The 19,856-nt window shown below is 36.7% G+C and overlaps 1 protein-coding gene and 1 long non-coding RNA gene across 2 annotated transcripts in view; one reads left to right on the forward strand and one right to left on the reverse strand.

The window, feature by feature from the left end:
* Window positions 1–17,355, reverse strand: part of LOC140734396 (uncharacterized) — a 37,337-nt gene extending 19,982 nt beyond the window's left edge. Inside the window, exon 1 of the long non-coding RNA XR_012100533.1 lies at window positions 16,975–17,355. This is a non-coding gene — a long non-coding RNA (uncharacterized lncRNA). The remainder of the gene's footprint in view (window positions 1–16,974) is intronic.
* Window positions 1–19,856, forward strand: part of LOC140734395 (Krueppel-like factor 5) — a 63,422-nt gene that overhangs the window by 21,582 nt on the left and 21,984 nt on the right. Inside the window, exons 2-4 of the mRNA XM_073058282.1 lie at window positions 2,491–2,589; window positions 5,715–6,588; window positions 10,488–10,547. Of these exons, the coding sequence (XP_072914383.1) occupies window positions 2,491–2,589; window positions 5,715–6,588; window positions 10,488–10,547 (1,033 nt within the window). The remainder of the gene's footprint in view (window positions 1–2,490; window positions 2,590–5,714; window positions 6,589–10,487; window positions 10,548–19,856) is intronic.

Here is a 19,856-nt window from a genome sequence, read left to right on the forward strand (position 1 = left end):
CCATTTTATCATACTAAGGAAGCTTTCAATAATCTTATAACCATGGGAAAGAAGCAATTCTTGAACCCGGTGGTATGTGCTTTCACACTTTTCTATCTACTGCCCAATGGGAGGGAGGAGAGGGGAGGATATCTGGAGTGAGTGGGAACTTTGATTTTGCTGACTTGTTTGCTGAGGCAGTGAGAAGTATAGATGGAGGCTGTGGAGAGGAAGCTGATTTTGTGATGTACTGAGCTGTGTCCACAGCTCTTGTGGTCACGGGCAGAGCAGTTGCCACACCTAGCAGTAATGTATCCAGATAGGATGCTTTCAGTAGTGGCTTGATTAAAAATTACTGAGGATCAAAGGTACGTGCTAAATTTCCTTAACCTTCTGATGAAACAGTGGTACTGGAAAGCTTTCTTAGCCATAGCATCTATGTGGTTAGACCTGGACAGGCTGTTGGTGACTCTGAGGAACTTGAAACTCACAACCCTCTTGACCTTAGCAACATTGATGTAAACAGGAGCATGTGCACTGCTCCCCTTCCTAATGTCAATGACATATTCTTTTGTTTTGGGATTTTGAAAGATTATTGTCATGACACCATATTGCAAGGCTCTCAATCTGTACTCCAACTTACCATTATTTGAGATGGGGCCCACTGCGGTGGTATCATTGGTAGGTGTGTAGGTGGAATTGGACCAGAATCTGGCCATGCAGTTATGCATGTATAGACAGTAGGGGTTTGAGAACTTGGCCCTGTGCCGCATCAGCATTGAAGATCATTGTAGCCTTACTGATTGTCGTCTGATGGTCAGGAAGTCCAGGATCTAATTGCAAAGGGATGTGTGTAGTTGCAGATTTGCTGGTTGAGTTGAGTTTGCTTGGGGATTACAATACTGAAGGCAGAGCTGTAGTCAATAAACAATAGTTTGACATAGGTCCCTTTACTGCCCAGATGCTCCAGAAATAAGTGTAGAATCAGGGAGATAGCATCTGCCATAGACCTGTAGGGGAATGGCAGTGAGCTGAGGTTGTCTGTTAATAGTTGCTACCACCAACCACACAACACTTCATGACGGTGGTTGTCAGACCCACTGAGCAGTAGCCGCTAAGTCATGTACCTTATTTTTCTTAGATACTGGGGTGATCACAGTCTTAAAGCAGATGGGAGTCTCAGATGAAGCAGGAAGAAGTTAAAAATGTCCACAATTATTCCCCCGCCCCACCCCAGCTGTTCTGTACAGGATCTAAGGACACAGTCAGGGAACTATCCAGACCAGTTGCTTTCCACAGGCTTACTCTCCGGTGACTGTTGGCAGTTGTCAGGGTGGGTAGTGACATTCCAACCCCTGTCTGTTCAAAGTGTGCAGAATGCATCATCACTGTTGTCAGTGATGCTGCTGACTTCATTTTGTAGCTCATTGTCACAATTGATGGCTTGTCCAGGGTTATAAATTGGGCTGGTATTATTTGTGGCATCACTGATAGCTTTCTGGGCATCATATCTCGATTTCCTGTAAAGGTTAGGGTCACCTGAACACTGAGACCTGGACTTCAGTAGGGAGTGTATCTTCCAGTTTATCCATGTTTTACAGTTCAGGGACACCCAGATTGTCCCCTTTTGTACACAGTCTTGATGATCAATTCAAATTGTTTGAAAAATTATTGTTACTAAAAAGATTGCAGCAACAATCATCCATTGTTCCAGATAACAGTTTCAATTGTGTCATCATATTTCAATATGCATGTCCTTTTATCCTTCAACCTACCTGCAAACTGTATTGATACTCCTGATACATAAAGGAAGTCCTTCTGCATTAATCATTCTCCAAAGGCATACATCACAGGAACCACAGGCTTAAGTTTTGAAATCCAATAGAGGCCATTGTCATTGGGACAGATTAAGTAGGTGACCTTATCATGTTTTTAAATCAAAAAGGATTTGGATTGAATAAATTGGGAAAGAAAATTGAATCAAATTGTGCATAGATAATGCAGAAACTATTTCATCTTTCAAGGAAAAGTAGGGAAAAATTGAATGAAATGGAGAGTTATAATTAGGAAAGCTGTGGGATTAATTTTGCATTGTTTAATCAAAAACAAACAGTGGCATAGTCTGCTGAATTGTCTCCCTCTGTGTTGTAAGTGTATATGGTTCCATGGTAGAATCATCTGAGTTTGAAAGCAGGAATTTGGAAACATTAACTTCTAGAATAAAGCACACAGTATAGCAGTGAAAGTGGCCAGAGGTAGGGGGCAGTCATGTTAAAATGAAGTGCAGAACGTCTTCATTCAGGCTCCTACCGTGCTTCTTGGATAGAGGGAGGACGGTCTGTGAACTTGGAGCTACGTGTATCTATCATGGGGTACTGAGAGGTGAATAAGTACAAGGGAATAACTTTGACTGTTTGTATCTTTCCTCAGAGAGTAAAACCTTCAAAAAAAATTCTTTAACTCAGTAAGTAGAACATTTTTTAAATTTCCCTTCTGTTCTTTTCTCCCTAGACGAATATATTTCTAGGAGAAGATACTATTAAATCATCAGGTTTACTGAAGTCACATTTATTGCAACTGCTGCAAACAAATGCATCATCTCCAAGTCAAGTAAGTTCAAACCTTTTGTTTTATTTAAGTTATAATTAGATACATTTAGTAAATACCTATGTTACAAAGATCTGACTCAATTTTTCAAATTATTATGACTAGGAATTCCTCTTCTATGACCTAATGGTCCTTCAACAATTTATTCAGTGTTTGGGTCCAAGACAAAATAACATACATATGACCAAGCGGAATCAGAGGTGATAAAACCTATCACAAGAGAAAATCTGCAGATGCTGGAAATCCCAGCAACACACTCAAAATGCTGGAGGCACTCAGCATTTTGTGTGTATCACAGGGTTAATTGGTGTCATAAAATTTATTCTAGCAAATATCAATTGGACTTTTTGAATACTTTAATCTTTCTTGAAAAATAATGATTAATTTAAATCCAACTTCAGAATTAGACAACACAAGTTACTGTTGTAGCTTACTTTGCTTAACAGCAAATGGTGTTGTAAATACTCTGAGATGAGAAAAGTATTTGTCAATGATGATAAAGATTTGATGACTGTGTGCATATCTCTGCAGTTCCTGTATTATTTTCCATTACATACCAATAGGAGCCATGTTCATGAACAGATGTCTGGCTGTTATGCTGTGTTACTATGTACTTAATGGTTTTTGTGATGTGTTAAGTACAGTTAGTGGTTGTTGACTGCAGCAAATTGCAATTGTCCATTCATCTTGATCAGACTTCATCAGACTCTTTTTAACAGTTTATAAGTCTTCCATTTATTAGGTCCTCAGCAGATTAGAGATTATTTCAATTATTTGATCAGATTTCTCCCCATCTTTATTTTTCTGAAAATCCACCGGTATCAAATTGACTTTTCAGTTGTTTAAATCTTGTACAAACTGTTGACTCCAATAATTATAAAATACATTTTGTGATGCTTTCACAATATAATGGACTACTACAATAGTTGAGTGGAAAATCAATTCTCATTCCATGTTGTCAGTGCAGCTTTTTACTTAATACAGTATAATATTTATGCAGTTCATCTCTATTTTTCTATGTTTACAAGCTGTATGTCCAACAAATGGATCAGATGCAGTTTTGCTAAATAATCCAGTTCATAATAAAGAGAATTATAGGGGCTGTAAGCTGGTCAATAATATGTTCCAGTTTCTCATTCCTGGGGTAGGTATTGGCCTGTAATATTCGGTGACATTGAATATTTTAAGTGTTAGTTAAAATATTAAAAGCTTGGTTAAAACTTATTCACTACTTTAAAATTTTAAGATAGTGGATAAAGTTTAACTGGACGTTTTAATATTTTAAGTCAAACCGTTCACTGAATAGCCTCTAAGTCATTTTAAAAAAATACTATATATGTGGATTGATATGATACAATAAAACATTGTCAGATTTTAAAGCAATAGAAATGTGTTTTGATTTTTATATTAAAGAGCTCGCTTTAAACTTAAGATAGAAATGTCAATGTCCCAATCTTTATGTTGCCTCTGCAGTGCAGTTCTCTCTGGGTCAGTGTACGTTTATTGCAGAAGCCACACTTGTCTCAGATTAGGCTCAGGCAGAAGGGCTGAGTGAAACTGTCATCAAGTTTGCCTCAAGAAATTATTAATGAATATCACACAGCAAAAGTTGAAAAACGACTGTAAACTGGGCTGCATTTGATTTCTTTAGTAATGTCAGTGTGCAGCTAAATCTGGATTTAAGCATGAGGCAGAATATATTTTACTTAAAAAGTAACCATTTCCTTTCTATGCTTTCTATATTCCTTTCTATTTCTAACAGTCTGAGGTGTTAGGACACATTTTTTGGCTTGTTGGAAAGCGTTCAACTTGCTCAATTGCTTTTATTCAATAGAGCAAGCTTATTATTTATAGAGGTATTTGTGGTATGGCACAGTAACTATGGGCTCCTGGTACGACCACCAGCTGACCTTAAACTCCCTTCCATTGAGTTGTTAGTTAAGCTTGGCAAAACTGAATGAGATCCAAGAAATATAACACTGAAATCCTTGAATTACTCCCAATGTACAGAAGCTATTAAAATAAAGCATAGCTGTCAAACCAAGACTGTCTATGCTTTTGAAATATGAAGTAGCACTGATTAGAAAAATATCTAATATTTCCCTTACTGAAACCACAATCCTGAATTAGTCAAACAATGCACGAAGTAAGAATTCCAGCAGCAGGCTTTGGCTGCGGAAGTTAAAGTGCAATCCTAATTTTATAAGTAGAATTATATATGCTGTATATATACTGCCATTTAACTATGAAAATACATGTATCCAATAAGCAATTTCTTTTCATGGTGTCATGCAGCAGTATACTTAACAACAGTATCTCTTGTATTACTTTAATCCTTATGTTCAGCTTTCTCAGGTTGAGACTGACAGTATAAATAATGTAGAAGTGTCTGAGGATGCTTATATTGAGAAATTCAGTGCTGGTAATTTTGCTACCAATTTACTGCATGGGCCATTTTCAGCCTGTGTCTTGCCGTTTGTGCACTCAGTGCTCTTCTTACTGATCGTATGATATTGCAGCACTGAATGAGATTCAGTGAATCTCAGTGTAATTTTATCAGAATAAAATTACAATTTTGTCAAACTACCTGTTGTAATGCTGCTAGCAGCTTGGTGGCAAGTTATTTTTCTTCAGTTTTGGTTAATACATTCCACAGAGCACTTCACGCTGTTTAAGGGGAAAAGAAAAGCTTCACAAGTATCTAGAAGAGCAGTTTAAAAATAAAGAACATCATTGAGAGATCATTTTAATGGCTGAAATTTTAATATTAGGAAAGTTCCTGTTTTACCTTCTGTGCCTGCTCACTGTGGTTGGTGTGTTGAATAATGTATTCTGTAAGTTCATAAGTATTGATCGACTTTTCTTACTGGAAAACCTGAAGTATATGTAGCTTGTCTAGAGCTTTAAAATGCCATGACAAGGCGATAATTTATCATTTCTTCGTTGGAAAATGTTTAAATCTTTAAAGATTTTCAGCATTGAGAGCTGTTTAATATTAAAGTAAAATTACAACTTAAAACTTTTGAGCTCTGACACCACAGAATTAAAAAGAAGTTAATCACAATAGGCATCTGTGCTTGTTTACCAATGTACTCAAAACAAATACCTGTATTCATTTTTTTTTAAAGGTAAAAACAGAAATGGACAAGTATCTGGCCCCGCTAATTCCACCAGCTCCAACAATTCTGGACCAGAAGAAATACCGAAGGGAGAGTGCCTCAGTAGTAGATGAGTTTTTTGAGGAGCAAATTACATCTCCATACAGCTTGAATATCAACCTAATTCTGCCTGATATCACACACCTGAGAACAGGTCTTTACAGATCTACAAAGCCAGCCCTCCCACAAGTAAAGACAGAGCAAGACACTAATTTTACCCAGTCGTGCACATCCAGCACGATAAATGCCCTGCCTGAGTTCACCAGTGTGTTCAGTGTGCCACACTCAGTTCCTGTGAATAATATTTTCATCAAGCAAGAGGCCCCTTCCCCAGATCTACCGCTCCCTGTCAGTTCACAGCAACCCCAGATGTACCAAATGCCAATGAACACAGATGTTGTCAATATGCCTTTGAGCTCCACACAGTCACTCAGCAACACTACAGTTATTCACAGTCGTAACAATGTTACCATGTCAACAGGCATGGGTAGACCAAACAATCCATGTTCCCAATCTTCAGTTAAACATTTTCAAACTGTTGTATCCACACCAAGTGGCTATGTTGTGCCAGCCCAATTTTATCAGCAGCAGAATTCATACTTACCACCCTCACCACCTAACTCCCAGCCTGGTAGCCCAGAAAACCAGCCTGAACTGATCAATACACTCTCGCCTCCTCCATCATATGCTGCATCAGTGGCATCAAAGATCGTTCATCATTCGCAGATCCACAGTCTTCCACCCACTTTGCAGACATGTCAACCTAGCTTCCAGCAAACGAAATATAGTCGACGTAACAACCCTGAGTTGGAGAAGCGACGCATTCATCACTGTGATTTCCCAGGTGCTTGTCAATGTTAGAGTTTCTTTTGGTATGATGTATAGGAGAATGGATATTATGATTTAAATATATTGCAATTTAATTTATTTTCTCTTTTCCCACCTTGACTAGAGGCACTCATTCAAACTGAGGTGTGTTTTGTATCTTGCCCAAGTAGCCATTCATATATAAGCATATCAATACAGCTTGCTATAGACTATTCCACCCTTTAAATCGATTCTGCCACTTAACAAGGTTCTGGCTGATATGTCACCTAACTCCATCTAACACCTTAGCCATATATCCCCAACATCCTTTTTACATATAAGCTTTTTCCTAGCTTCACTCTTGAATGCCTTGGCCATAAGTTTTAGACTTTGCACCTTGATCATGGACTCCTCAAGCAGAAGAAATAATCTTTTTCCAGTTGTCTTATTAATTTGTATTTATAGTTCAAAAACATCACTCGTATCATCCTTTAAACTTCTAAATTCCAAAACAGCTCTAGTTTCTCTAATATCTCCTCATACTTTAAGCTTTGGAATCTCAATGTCATTCCAGTATATCTATTTTGCATTCATTCCATGTTTGATACATCCTTCCCAAGTTGTGATGCTCAGAAATGGTTTATTGGATTCCAGATATAACCTGACCAGGGTTTTATACAACTTCGGCATAACATTAGATTTTCAAGTATTATATTTCAGTTTCTATTACTTTGCTTCTTCTATTAATAGTATTTTTTTTATCTTTTGCTCCCAGGTTAACTGTTTTAACAGAAAAATTGGTCATTCAGTATAATATCCATAAATCATTAATAAAAATAGTATGTAGCCAAGGCCCCGGTACAAATCCTAGTTGGATATCATCAATCACATTCTGCCAATTAGACAATCTGCTCTCATTCTCTTTCCCATGTCTTTCAATTTCTTTATTATATTAATAATCTACCATTCTTTTTAATTCTGAGTTTGAAATTTAGTAAACATTAAGAACATGTAAAAGTTTTTTTCACATAAAATAAACCCCACAGCATGTTCTTGTCATCTTTCAAAGATACTGATGACTTCCTAATTTGAATTAGGAATTCATTGAACCGGCTTTCAAGGAGCTTACATTCTTATTAGCCTCTTTTTCCTACTATAATCATGAAGTAATAATGTTTATTTTGATATCCCTTGAGTTCCTTTTCAAGCTTAATTTTGTATCTTTCATGATCTGTTTTGTCACCTTGCTATTATGTATTGGTCTGAATTGCCAGGTCCTGTGTTAATTTTTGCATTTTTCTACTTGGTTTACAGTTTCCCCTAATTTAGCTATGATGACTAGCTTGGACAGCTAAAGCTCGCACCCCTTAGATATAAGCATTTTGTAGCTTAAAAGGACTTGTATTGTCCAAAGCTTTCTTAATACTGGAATCCAGCTATGTGGCCTGCTCTGCTATATTCCCATCTGTTTTACAAATATAAAATATATTCAGAGATTCATTGTAGTTTCTGGGCTAGTTAACCATGGAAGTAACAACAAAATGCAATTCATTGCATTAAACAAAATTAACTCTTAAAGCACTAACCAGCAAACAACCTTTTACTAACCACTCAAGATACCAATCAATAAATTTAAGTCATTACAAAGTCACCATCAACATTGAACTGTGACGCAGTGCCACATTTTGAGAATTTCCCCTTTTGTTACTGCTCACTCTCACTGCTGTCACTGACTTGCTTTGTTCAATTTTCTCACACTGTTTCCACCAGATTCATCTTTTCCCATTGAAAGTTGGTCAATGTTCTATTGTAGAAAAGAATACGGTGCACACTAGACCTGTTGTCATTACACTTATCAGGAGTGGAGAGTAGGTTAGGAACGTGATATGATATTCTTATTCCTTTTCCAGGGACCTGTCTACATAGAGGTCAATTTCAGTAGCCATAATGCTTGCGTCATGTAGCTGAATCTTCTTGCTGTGTCAAAGGCTTTAATCATGAACCATCTTATATCAAGTTTTGCAGTGATAGTTGTGACTGTGTAAATGACGAGAGCTTATCTGCTTATCAATGCACGTAGTCTGGAATTCTCTTTTGAAACAATTTGATGAACCATTCTAAAGAATCGAGTTAATCCAGTTTTTTTTTGTCCTTAAGTCTTGTCTACACAAGAATGTTAGAAAATAGGAACCTAAGTAGGCTACTTAGCTAATTAAGCTTGCCTCCCCATTCAAAGTGACCCCAGTCTTCAACTATTCCCCTGCCAGATCCCCATTGCCCTCAATACCCCAAAGTATATGCCCCCACTTTCAATATTTCTAATGATCTAGCCCTTTCAATGGTCTGGGCAGAGAATTCCAGAAATCCTCTGAGAAGAAATTTCTATTTACCTTTGTTTCGAATGATCACTGTTTTACCTTGAAACGATGTCCCCTCATTCAAAATTTTACCACAAGCAAAGATATTTCAACATCCATTCTGTCCTGTCCCCCTAGGATGATATACGTTTCAATAAGATTACTCTTTACTCTTCAAAGAATACAGACATAACTTGTTTAACCTTTCTTGGATAGGACAAGCCTCTCTTCCCAGAATTAGCAGATGAATCTCTTGACTTTCTCCATTGCTACTATATCCTTTCTTTGGTAAGGGGGGTAAAAACTGTACATAGTACTTTTGTATGGCTTCTCCATACAGTTGTAACAAAACTTGCTTATTTCTAAACTCTAAACCTTTTGCAATATAGGTCAACCTATCATTTGCCCTCTTAACTACTTGCTGCACCAACCTGCTAACTTTTTGTGATGCATGCTCAAAAATACCCAGATCCCTCTATATTTCATTCATTTGCAATTTTTTCTATTAGATAATAATCAGCCTTTTGATTCTTCTTGCGGAAGTGCATAACTTCATATTTTCCCACTGTAAACTTAATTTAACAAATCTTCACTGGCCCACTCAGTCTATCTACATCCTACTGCTGAGTCTCAATGTCCCCATCACTAATTGTGGACAACTAAATGGACAGTTATATTGCTATGTCATTCTGCAACAGTAACAAGTGTTGGCATATTTCAATAATGTTATTTGTCATAAAAAGCCAATTATATCAGTCACCAATTGCCTCGCTGTGTTTGGAGTGTCGGGTTCCTTGCAGATGAACTATTGTTTATAGGGGAAAAGTATATAACAATCTGAGGTGAGTTTTTAAATGTGTTTATGTACTGGCCTGTTGGGACTTTGGTAGAAGAGCTGTAGAAACTCAAAAAAAAAAAAATTGGCATCCATGTAAGTTTCAATGCTTTCACAGTTCTTGTATTGAAGTCTCTGGCAAGCACATGCTAAAGTCCTGGCAGATTTGCCTTCTGTACTTTTGCTATAAACATATGTAGCGTTTGTTCGAAGAAGTTGGATAGGTTAGAGAAGTTTTAGGTCAGAAGCAGTTTGTTAAAAGCAGGTATAATACTTTTTTGCAGCATATTGTCACATGTGTATTATTGTTTGGAGTAGCTTGTGATAATCAACTGCCAACCTAATCTGCTGCCTTAAGTCTGTTGGTCCACATGGTAACTCCAGGTATCTGTAGTAATTTGTAAACAGCAGTTATCAGAAAGTACCTGGAATTACTTATCAATTTTATGGTGTTATTCTATGACTCACCACATTTAAAAACAAAATGTTTTAGATCTGCAAGCAAATATGACTGCAACATTCCATATATATTTATTTAAAAAATGGAATGACACTACCTCTGATCTTTACAGAGACTATTTTAAAAATCTCAAAATCTTCATTCTCAGCACCTCTGTTTTGAGGTTACTTATCCAACTTAGACATCAGTAAATTTAGCAGATTATTCTCTGCATCCAGAAGGGAATCTAAAATGGTCAAAATACTTTTCAAAATAAAGTGTCCTATTTATGTTTTGCTTTGCAGGCTGCACTAAAGTTTACACCAAGAGTTCTCATTTGAAAGCCCACCAAAGAACCCACACAGGTATTCTTTTATGCTTAGCTATCGTATCACAGTATCCACAATTAATATATTTATTCCAATGAAGTTCATGTACGGTTGATGCAATGAATTACATTGAGCCACTCAATTTTTAAGAATATGATAACTAAGTTAGATCAACTCTTAGCACTTAACAAGATTCCTCCTTGCTATATCTGAGAAGTGAAAATCGCCATTTTAATTGCTAGGCGCTTTAGCATCCAGCATTTTTATTTAATACTTTCATGTGAATATATACATGTAAGAAACATTTTCTGTGAAGCAAAATAACACGTTATGGCATGCTGTAGCAGATTTTGTCATAAATTTGAGGGCCTTGTCTGCTATTAGCTTCAATTCTTTAATCCAGTATATATCTTTTAACTTTTTTTTTTGGCTGATTGTTTATTGCATGATAAAAGAATAAGAGTACAAATACTCAATTCCAATTTCTCTTTAAAACTGAGTTTCCTCAGGTATACAGTGCAAACAAACACTGGATATCAAATTTAGCTGTTTGGATCTACATAATTTTCTGCCCTTTTTAGTCATGGTGTGATGGCTCTTGGTCATTTTGTTAGACTGCTAAGAAAGTGTAGTCAGTTCTGATTACTTTATACTCAGCTGCTACTTGCTGACCACAGTAAAGAAGTGTGTCTCCTGTTACAGCATTGATTCAACAACAGAAAAAAGTCATCATATCAGAAAGCAAAATAAATAATCTATAAAAACTGATTTTATAACTGATTTTGGAACTAGTTCTGAATCCTGTCAAATACATGCTTGTTGTAAACATGGTATTAAATATTACCTGCTGAAAAATTCCAGAACGGTTTTTACCATCAGCCAGGAACCAAGATTCATCACCAAACTCAATTAGGTTGTTTGGAAATACTATTCACATTCTTGACAAAGGAACTCCATTCATAGTGTACTTGAATTCTGTTTTTTATCTTTTTGTTTATAATTCCACCTTGATTATTAAGCAAGAAATAAAATGGCGAACTTATTGTTTGTTTCATATTCTCTAATTATAAATTGTTCATTTAGAAAATTAGCATTCTTTGAAGACTGCAGAATACTTAGGGAATTGCCCTAAATGATTTTGTGTTTCCAGTTTAGAACGTCAAAACAACTAGTACTACTTTCTTAATTCTCAGAGTTGGAATCTGAAGCAAAGTACATTAGCACTTAATATTCCATTGCTTTAGTTTTATTGAAATATAGCTTTGATTTTGATTGAAACTGTATATAAATTCTTTGCCTAATAGATATTAACACTCACCGGTAGGAAATTACCTACCAAGTTACAAGCACTTAATTATTTGAAATATTCACTCTGTTATTTTAATAAAAGGATTAACCCGTTTATTTTAATCTTGCTTTTGTTTCCTACTACAAACCTTTTAAACCATATTGTAACAATCCTTCAGTGTTATATCTTTTTAGAAACCAAGGAGAACTCTGCCAGCGGCTCAGCAGATTTGCTAAACAAATGGCATTTGGGTGGTGGATCCAGCTATCATTGCTTTTAACAGATTGAGTGAACTACTTAGCTATGTAATTCTAATTCTGGACAAGTTATTTTGTTCCTTCTAATCTCCAAGTTATTTGTCTTTTGCATGTTTTTTTTTCTTTTTATTTTTGAATTATTTTCCTAGGTTCAACTCTCATTTTCCCTCAGCTTTCTTTCCTCTTGAAAGGTCTAAGCCTAACGTTAACTAATAACTCATCAGATTTATCTAAGATTCTTTCTTTTTTCTTTTCTGTCCAGTTCTGCTGATGTTCAGAATTATTTGTCTTGCCCCTTTACCTGAGTTTTCGAATTGAAAGCTGAGGGAGTAAATAATGAAATGCCAAGGAAATGGGTGTCAGAAAATAAACTTACTGTTTATACCCCTATCAATATTACAGTAAACATAAGGATATCCAGTACTACAAATTAGAATTTGTTTTACTGTCCTTATTTAAAACAGGGTCAATAGACCTTCAATGGTCAAGGCAAGAAAGCATTCTTTTCATTGTTATACAAGCCAAAAGCCAGTTCCGGCTGTGTCAAAAGGTTATTCATAAAGCATATTTGTAACTTCACAGTATTGTACAGAAGTGTTTTCATTAGCATTAAAGCATGACACACAATCCTTTGACTGCATCCACCCTCAAAGTCTTCACATGTCCCAGCCTGCTTTTCTCTGTTAGATAAACGAGGCCACCCACACACACACCATTCAAATTCTAACAAGCATGACAGACACAAGTAGATCCCAGAGGGGAAAAAAAACACGTTCAACTCAATTTCAATGTCAAAAAATAAAATCATAATATGTAATTGCAATCGGGCTTCAAAATAACTTTGTGGAAACAAAAGCTGCATAAAACATCAAAATATTAAAGGCTTTCTTAAGAAATGAGTGCATAATGGAGACTACTGAACTCTGGATAGTTAGAAATTTCAATTGCTAGCTAAATGGAAAAATGGGTGACATGGTGAAAAGTTCTGTAGGGATATGCAAAAAGAACATGCTAAATGTTTATGGACCTGTTAATTCTCTTGTGTGGTACAATGTATGTCCTCATGCTTGCTGCAAAAATGCTAAGGGCAAGGGATGCAAGCTTACTGGAAAACCAATTTTGTTACATTTGCCATTCTCAATTTGAGTTTATTGTGGTTCTACACATGTAATGTACTAATGTTTGGAAGAGTGGAATATTTGCAGCAGTATTCAGTACATGCCTCAGTGCCACTTTAGAAAATTCTCTTACTATTATGAATGATATGGGCACTAATACAGAAGCATGCTGTATTAGCTTGCTTCTATATGACTGCTGTTATGATGATTAAAGGGAATATGGCTGAGTATATCTCTGCTCAGAGAGACCAGAATTTGAAACTACATTTGGATAAGTATCCTTTTGATTCACTCATATACTTTTCACATTACCCCTTCATTTCCCATGCCTCAAACCAACCCCTTACTCTCAAATTCCAACCCTTACTCTCCTATGTTTCAGTCCTCAACCACTTTTCACTGAAACGATATACTTTTCCCATTGGAATCCCTGTGCCATGAACAAACTCCCACCCCACTTGCACCCAGCTGTTTTCCTTTGTGGTCCACAGTGATGGTACACTCGAGGAATGGTCTATGCACATAGTAAGCATGAAGGCATGTTCTATTGCTTTGATACCTTGGGCCTCAGGAGCAGGTGGATATATTATAGCAACAGACCCTCACATGTAACATATGTTGGTCAGCAAGCCCCATACAATTAATGCATCTTTCCAGGAGCAAAAGAATTTCTAGAATCATGGACTTTGCCAATTGGAACATGTGATATTGCTAGCCAATTCACTTTGCTGCAATGCAACATTGTCTGTTATAACCAGTTGCAGGAATGATCAGAATCGGGTTTATTATCATTGGCCTATCTCGTGGAATTTGTTGCTTTGTGGCAGCAGTGCAAGACATTAAAAAATTTCTATAAGTTGCACTAAATAGGTAAATAGTGCAAAAGATGAATAGTAAGGTAGTGTTCATGCATTCATGAATTGTTCAGAAATCTGATGACAGAAGAGAAGAAGCTGGTCTAGAGTGATGATTGTGGGTCCTCAGGATCCTGTATCATCTCCCTGGTGGTAGTAATGAGAAGAGACTAATTTCCGGATGGTGGGGATCCTTCGTGAGGCACTACCTTTTGAAGATGCGCTGATGATGGGGAGGGTTGTGTCCATAATGGAACTGGCTATATCTACAATCCTCTGTAGCCTTTTTCAATCCTGTGCATTTGCGCCTCCATAGTGATGCAACCAGTGACGATACTCTCTACGGTACATCGGTAGAAATTGCAATTACAGTTGAAATCAAATTATTTTTTATCTTTAGCGATGTCAGCTGAGTAAATTAAAAATCAAAACGTTCATTTATGTAACTTTGTATTTTTAATAGATCTGTGGAGTTCATGGGGTAAAGAAATATGATAGGGCTGCATTCTAATTGCGATATGCGAGTAATTCATGCCAGATTATATTGACAGAAGTTAAGCACAATTTTGGAATTGAGCTCCAAGACCATAAATGGAACATTCATTCAGCAATAGTTGCTCTGTTTATCACATTGCCCAATATCCACATGATGTCATTCTAGTCACTGGTACCTGCTGAAGCTTGCTGTAGGTTAATACAGACAGACTGCACTCTTAAAGCATTGTTCTGCCCAAAGGACTCAGAAGAAGCATTTAACAGGCCAGCCTATATTAAATGCTGAAGATCATGCTCATGATTTAAGCACAGAAAATGCAAGTGGCAATAGGTCATTCTGCTTCTCATGCATGTTTCCTCATTCAGTAAGATCATGGCTGGTCATTTTCCATATCACTTGATCGCCTTAATGTCTAAATATAAATGCTCTCTCTTTTGGCCATACACTCAGAAAATGAGTCTCCAAAGTTCTCTTAGCTAGAGAAGTTCGAAGATTCACCTTCCTCAAGGTGAAGAATTTTTTGCTCAAAGCAAGTTTTGAATCAACAGTAGATTTGGATATATTGCACTTATCAAAATCATTGATGTAGATTCTGAACAGCTGGAAATTTTGAACGATCACACTGGTATCCATTGGTCAGTCTTCTACTTAAATGCCCTTCTTATTCCAATGTATAGTTTCCTGAATATTAAGCAATCCCCACGTCTCACCAATCTCCACAATTATGTTAACTTCAATTTGGTTCAATAATCTTCTGTGGCAGCTTATTGAAGTTCTTACAGTACAAATACACCACATCCACTGGTCAGCTTTTATCCTGTAATTTATGAGTTTTAATAAACAGCTTTATCAAACATAACTTCTCTTTCATAAATCTGTTGATGCTGCAAGTCATATTATCATTCTAAGTGCCACTTTACAAATTCTTTAATAATAGTCTCCAGCATTTTCCATACTCATCATGTGAGTTTCTTCCTTTCTTCCTTTGTTTCATAAATGTTGAAGTTTAATGCTTGCCTTACAATCTGTGGGATCATTCTAAAATGAAGCTTTCACTGTTGCTACTCAAAGCCCTAGGATTAAGATCATCAGATTCTGGGGACGCAGCACCTTTAATCCCCTTAATTTATTGAAAAGTAATTCTTTAACTAATCCTTAGGGTATTGGTATGCCTGCCTAAACACCCATGTAAACGGTAGAAAAACATCTTTCCCAAACTTGTACAGAGTATTACATGAAGCTCAAATCCCACCCTCTTAGCATAAATGTGGGAGCTATATCTACCCACACACCACATCCGGTGATGGAAGCTTCAGCTCCAATAAACCACAAAAAGTGTGTGGGAGTGTACATGTTCCGGTGATGCAATCTGATTTTTAGCATGGAATCTTAGCTTTCTACTATCCAAGTTCAATGTTGAAAAAGGTTTTGAAAATGTTTCTGCAATCTGGCAGTGTGTTTTCCAATAGATTTGCGGATTGGGATTTACTGCCAGAGTAGTTCTTGGATCATCACCATTAAAATCTCACTCTGCCACCTAACTAATGTCCTTACAATTGGTTGAATGATCCGCAACATGATGGTTCAGTCTGAACCTGACTGCCAAAGCCCAGGCTGCTTAGGACTGACGTCTGTAGTCTCTTTCAGTGCAATATGAGGAGCAGTTCATCAGATTGGCTGCAGCCATACTGCCCAGGAACATAAAAACAGGAGAAGTCATTAAGCTCATTATTTGTTGTTGGTTTTTTTTGTTATGTTTTGTGAGTCAGTGTTTTATGATGTTCACTAGTTGGCATTAAGAAAAGTGTGATGAGCTACCTTGTTGTGCTGTAGGTCTCATGGTGAAATGTACAATACTTTGTGGATTCTCACCAGGTAACAAGGAATAAAAATGCAGATAATTTTCTAAGTCAGGAAGAGATGAACGAGAGATAAAGTTGGCACAAATGATGGGGTGCCCTTGTATTTCTTGCCCTTTTCCTATTGGTGTAGACCATGGATTTTCAGTAGCCAGAAGAGCTTGCTGTATATTAGCTGTGCTGGGTAGAATAAGTCTGCATAATGAGGATGCCAGTAAAGGAGATACCTTTTCCTGGAAGACATCTTCATTGATGTTCAAGGTGCACGTGTACAATGGATTAGCAGCAGTCTATTAAGTTTGTCAGATAACACATCATATTAAAAGTGTGTATTTGCGAATTATAAGTGAAATTCCAAGCAAACTGTCACCTAATGTCTCTAATGAAACAGCGGTCTTGCAGAATCGTGTAACGAACCCTCTCTCTTCAGACTGCTTGCTGTGTGTTGCACTAAATGCAGACAAACCTATCAAATTAAAAATCAAAGCAAAACCAGACTAACCATGATATTTTCCTGCCAGCTATCACATTTCTCTAGTCGGCCGAACATGTAGCATTAAACCAGCAGGTACAATGAATAAGCTCACCCACCTGGTCAATTTGCTTTCCTTGTATCTTGATCATGAATGTACTACAATCATTTCAGACATTTTTTTTAGGTCTCAGGGTATAAACGTTGTCTGCAAAGCGATAATTATTCCTCCTTCCTAGACGTTCTAATTTGAAATGGTATGTTGGTGATGATGAGATGTTTTGAATCCTATCTGTCCATTTGCTGAAGCTAATCCCACAGTTTTGTTAACCAGAGCGTTCCAGGATTTTTGACAAACAATGAAGATTGCACTCTAAACATTTAGCAGTGAAATCTAGACAAATGCAGCATTTCAATCAGGTTGACGTATTCGTTCTTTCACCACTGTCCATCAGTTCAAATAACTGAAGTGAGGACAAAAAGAGAAACAGTTTTGGCTCTGTTTATACCAACAGAAAACTGCTTGGCTTTGATAAGTCAGAATGCATTTGTGGCATACACATAAAGCTGCATTCTATTTTCTGCATCTGATGAAAGTGCATGACCAGTGTCAGGTTTCAATTTTAATCTTGGAGTAATAATCAGGTCTGATGCCAATATCTCATGCCACAGAAAATAAGCTGTAAGGTTTCACTGCAAAAGGACCAGCAGTTTAGTTTAATTAATACAGAAAATACCACCTGACAATCAGACCAGAACTCACTTCAGAGTGCTGTTGAAATTTGTTTCAGAAACCTGCTAAACCAGATTTCAGTTTGCCTCATTCATGTTATTTCAGGCAGTGCTGAATTGTCAGTGAACTGTTGACACTAAGGTAACAGAAACGGCTGAGCTTTGTGGAAACCCCAACTCACCTGGGAACAGAGGCACTGATTACCTCACATTTTATTGTTTTTACCTGTGCTGCATTCTTCTTAAACAGGCATAGTCTAAACAGAAATGTTTGTTGGAAAAAAAATTATCTCGAGCAGTAGACAATCTAATAAATGATACATTGGGTAAAATTTATTTTCACTGTACCTATATTCCAGTCTGACAATTTCTCAAACAAATTACAAATTTTAAGAAAGCAGCATTACAGCAAACATGGAAAAATGCCTTTTCTTTCTATTTGGAGTGCGGAGTTCAAGAAAAAGCAAATCCCTCTTTGGAAACTTTAGATGTGCACAATTTCCATTGATCACACAGTGTTCTGTTTGTTGTAAAACACAGTGAAATGAGAGATTTTAATGGGAAGAATTTCACACAGTTAACCCTCAATATGAACTTTGAGAACAAAACTTACAAATGTGAGTTTATACCTTTGAAATTGTGAAGTCACCTCGCATAACAGCCCACCGATAAATGAAGATCAAACAGAAACAGTGTATTGGAAGCATGCAAAAGTTCAGTCAGCATCTGTGATGAAAACAGATGCACTTTTATTTCCTTTTGACAGAAATGAAAACTAAAATGTAGAGCAAGTTAAGGGACAACATATAAACTGAAAAGAAGAGTCTAAAGTGAAGAGTGTAATTTCTTGTCTTGAAACAAAAACAGTAAGGACTAAAGAACAAAAAAAAACAAAGGAAGGCTTAGTTGAAGAAACCTTCAACTTCTGCCAACTTTTATACAATGAGAACTTTATTCATACTGCCCAGTTTGCTTTGCATTGAAGAGAAAGGAAATGCATTAACTCCATCAGCATCTGATTCACAAATAGTTATTGATTAGGACTGCAAGAAAATGCTTACATTGGCAATGATCAGGAGTAAAGATATTAGGTAGACATTTAAAGGAAAATCATTGTGTTCATCCTTTTCTCTTTTGGTGATTTCAGTTTTAAATCAATTGAAAATTATTTTGATGAAATCATGAGAGTATAAATGTTAATTGAAGATTTGTTTTAACCTTTAAGCTTTGAGACTAATTGAGAATTCGAAGAATAAATTTATTTGAAGTTGTCATAAAGTCACAGAGCACTACAGCACAGAGAAACTTTTCAGCCTGTCTAGTCTTGACAAACTCTTATTCTGCCTAGTCCCATCGACCTGTAACAGGTCCCTTTATACCTCCTCCCATCATGTACTTATCCAAACTTCTCTTAAATTTCACAATCAAACCTGCATCCAGTGTGTGGACTGGTAGCTCATTCCACACTAACCTGTGAGTGAAGAAGTTCCCATAGCGTTCACCTTAAACATTTTATCTTTCACCTTTAACCTATGACCTCTAGTTTTAGTTTCACCTTACTACTGCGGAAAAAAGCCTGCTTGCATTTACCCTGTCTATACCATTTATAATATTGTATATCTCTATCAAATTTCAAAGTTCAAAGTATATACAGTATATATGTCACCATATACAACCCTGAGATTTGTTTTCTTGTGGTAATACTCAATAAATCCAAGAACCAAAGTAGAATCAATGAAAGGTCGCACCCAAAAGCACAGACAACCAATATGCAAAAGACAACAAGCTGTACAAATAAAAACAAAAATAGAAAAAAATGATAAATAAGCAATAAATATAGAGAACATGAGATGATGAAACCTTGAAAGTGAGTCCATAGGTTGTGGGCACAGTTCAGTAATGGGACAAGTGAAATTATCCCTACTGATTCAAGAGCCTAATGGCTGAGGGGTAATAACTGTTCCTGAACTTGATGGTGAGGGTCCTGAGGCTCCTGTACCTTCTTCCTGATAGCAGTAGCAAGAAGAGAGTATGATCTGGGTCGTGTCGGTCTCTGATGATGGATGCTGCTTTCCTGTGACAGTGCTCTGTATAGGTGTGCTCAATGGTGGGGAGGGCTTTACCCGTGATGGACTGGGCTATATCCGTTACTTTTTGTCAGAATTTCCATTCAAGGGCATTGGTGTTTCCATAGAAGGCTGTGATGCTGCCAGTCAATATACTCTCCACCGCTCACCTATAGAAGTCTATTAAAATTTTAAATGTCATA

This window comes from Hemitrygon akajei, chromosome 10 (assembly GCF_048418815.1).
Source record: "Hemitrygon akajei chromosome 10, sHemAka1.3, whole genome shotgun sequence".
Taxonomy (NCBI): domain Eukaryota; kingdom Metazoa; phylum Chordata; class Chondrichthyes; order Myliobatiformes; family Dasyatidae; genus Hemitrygon; species Hemitrygon akajei.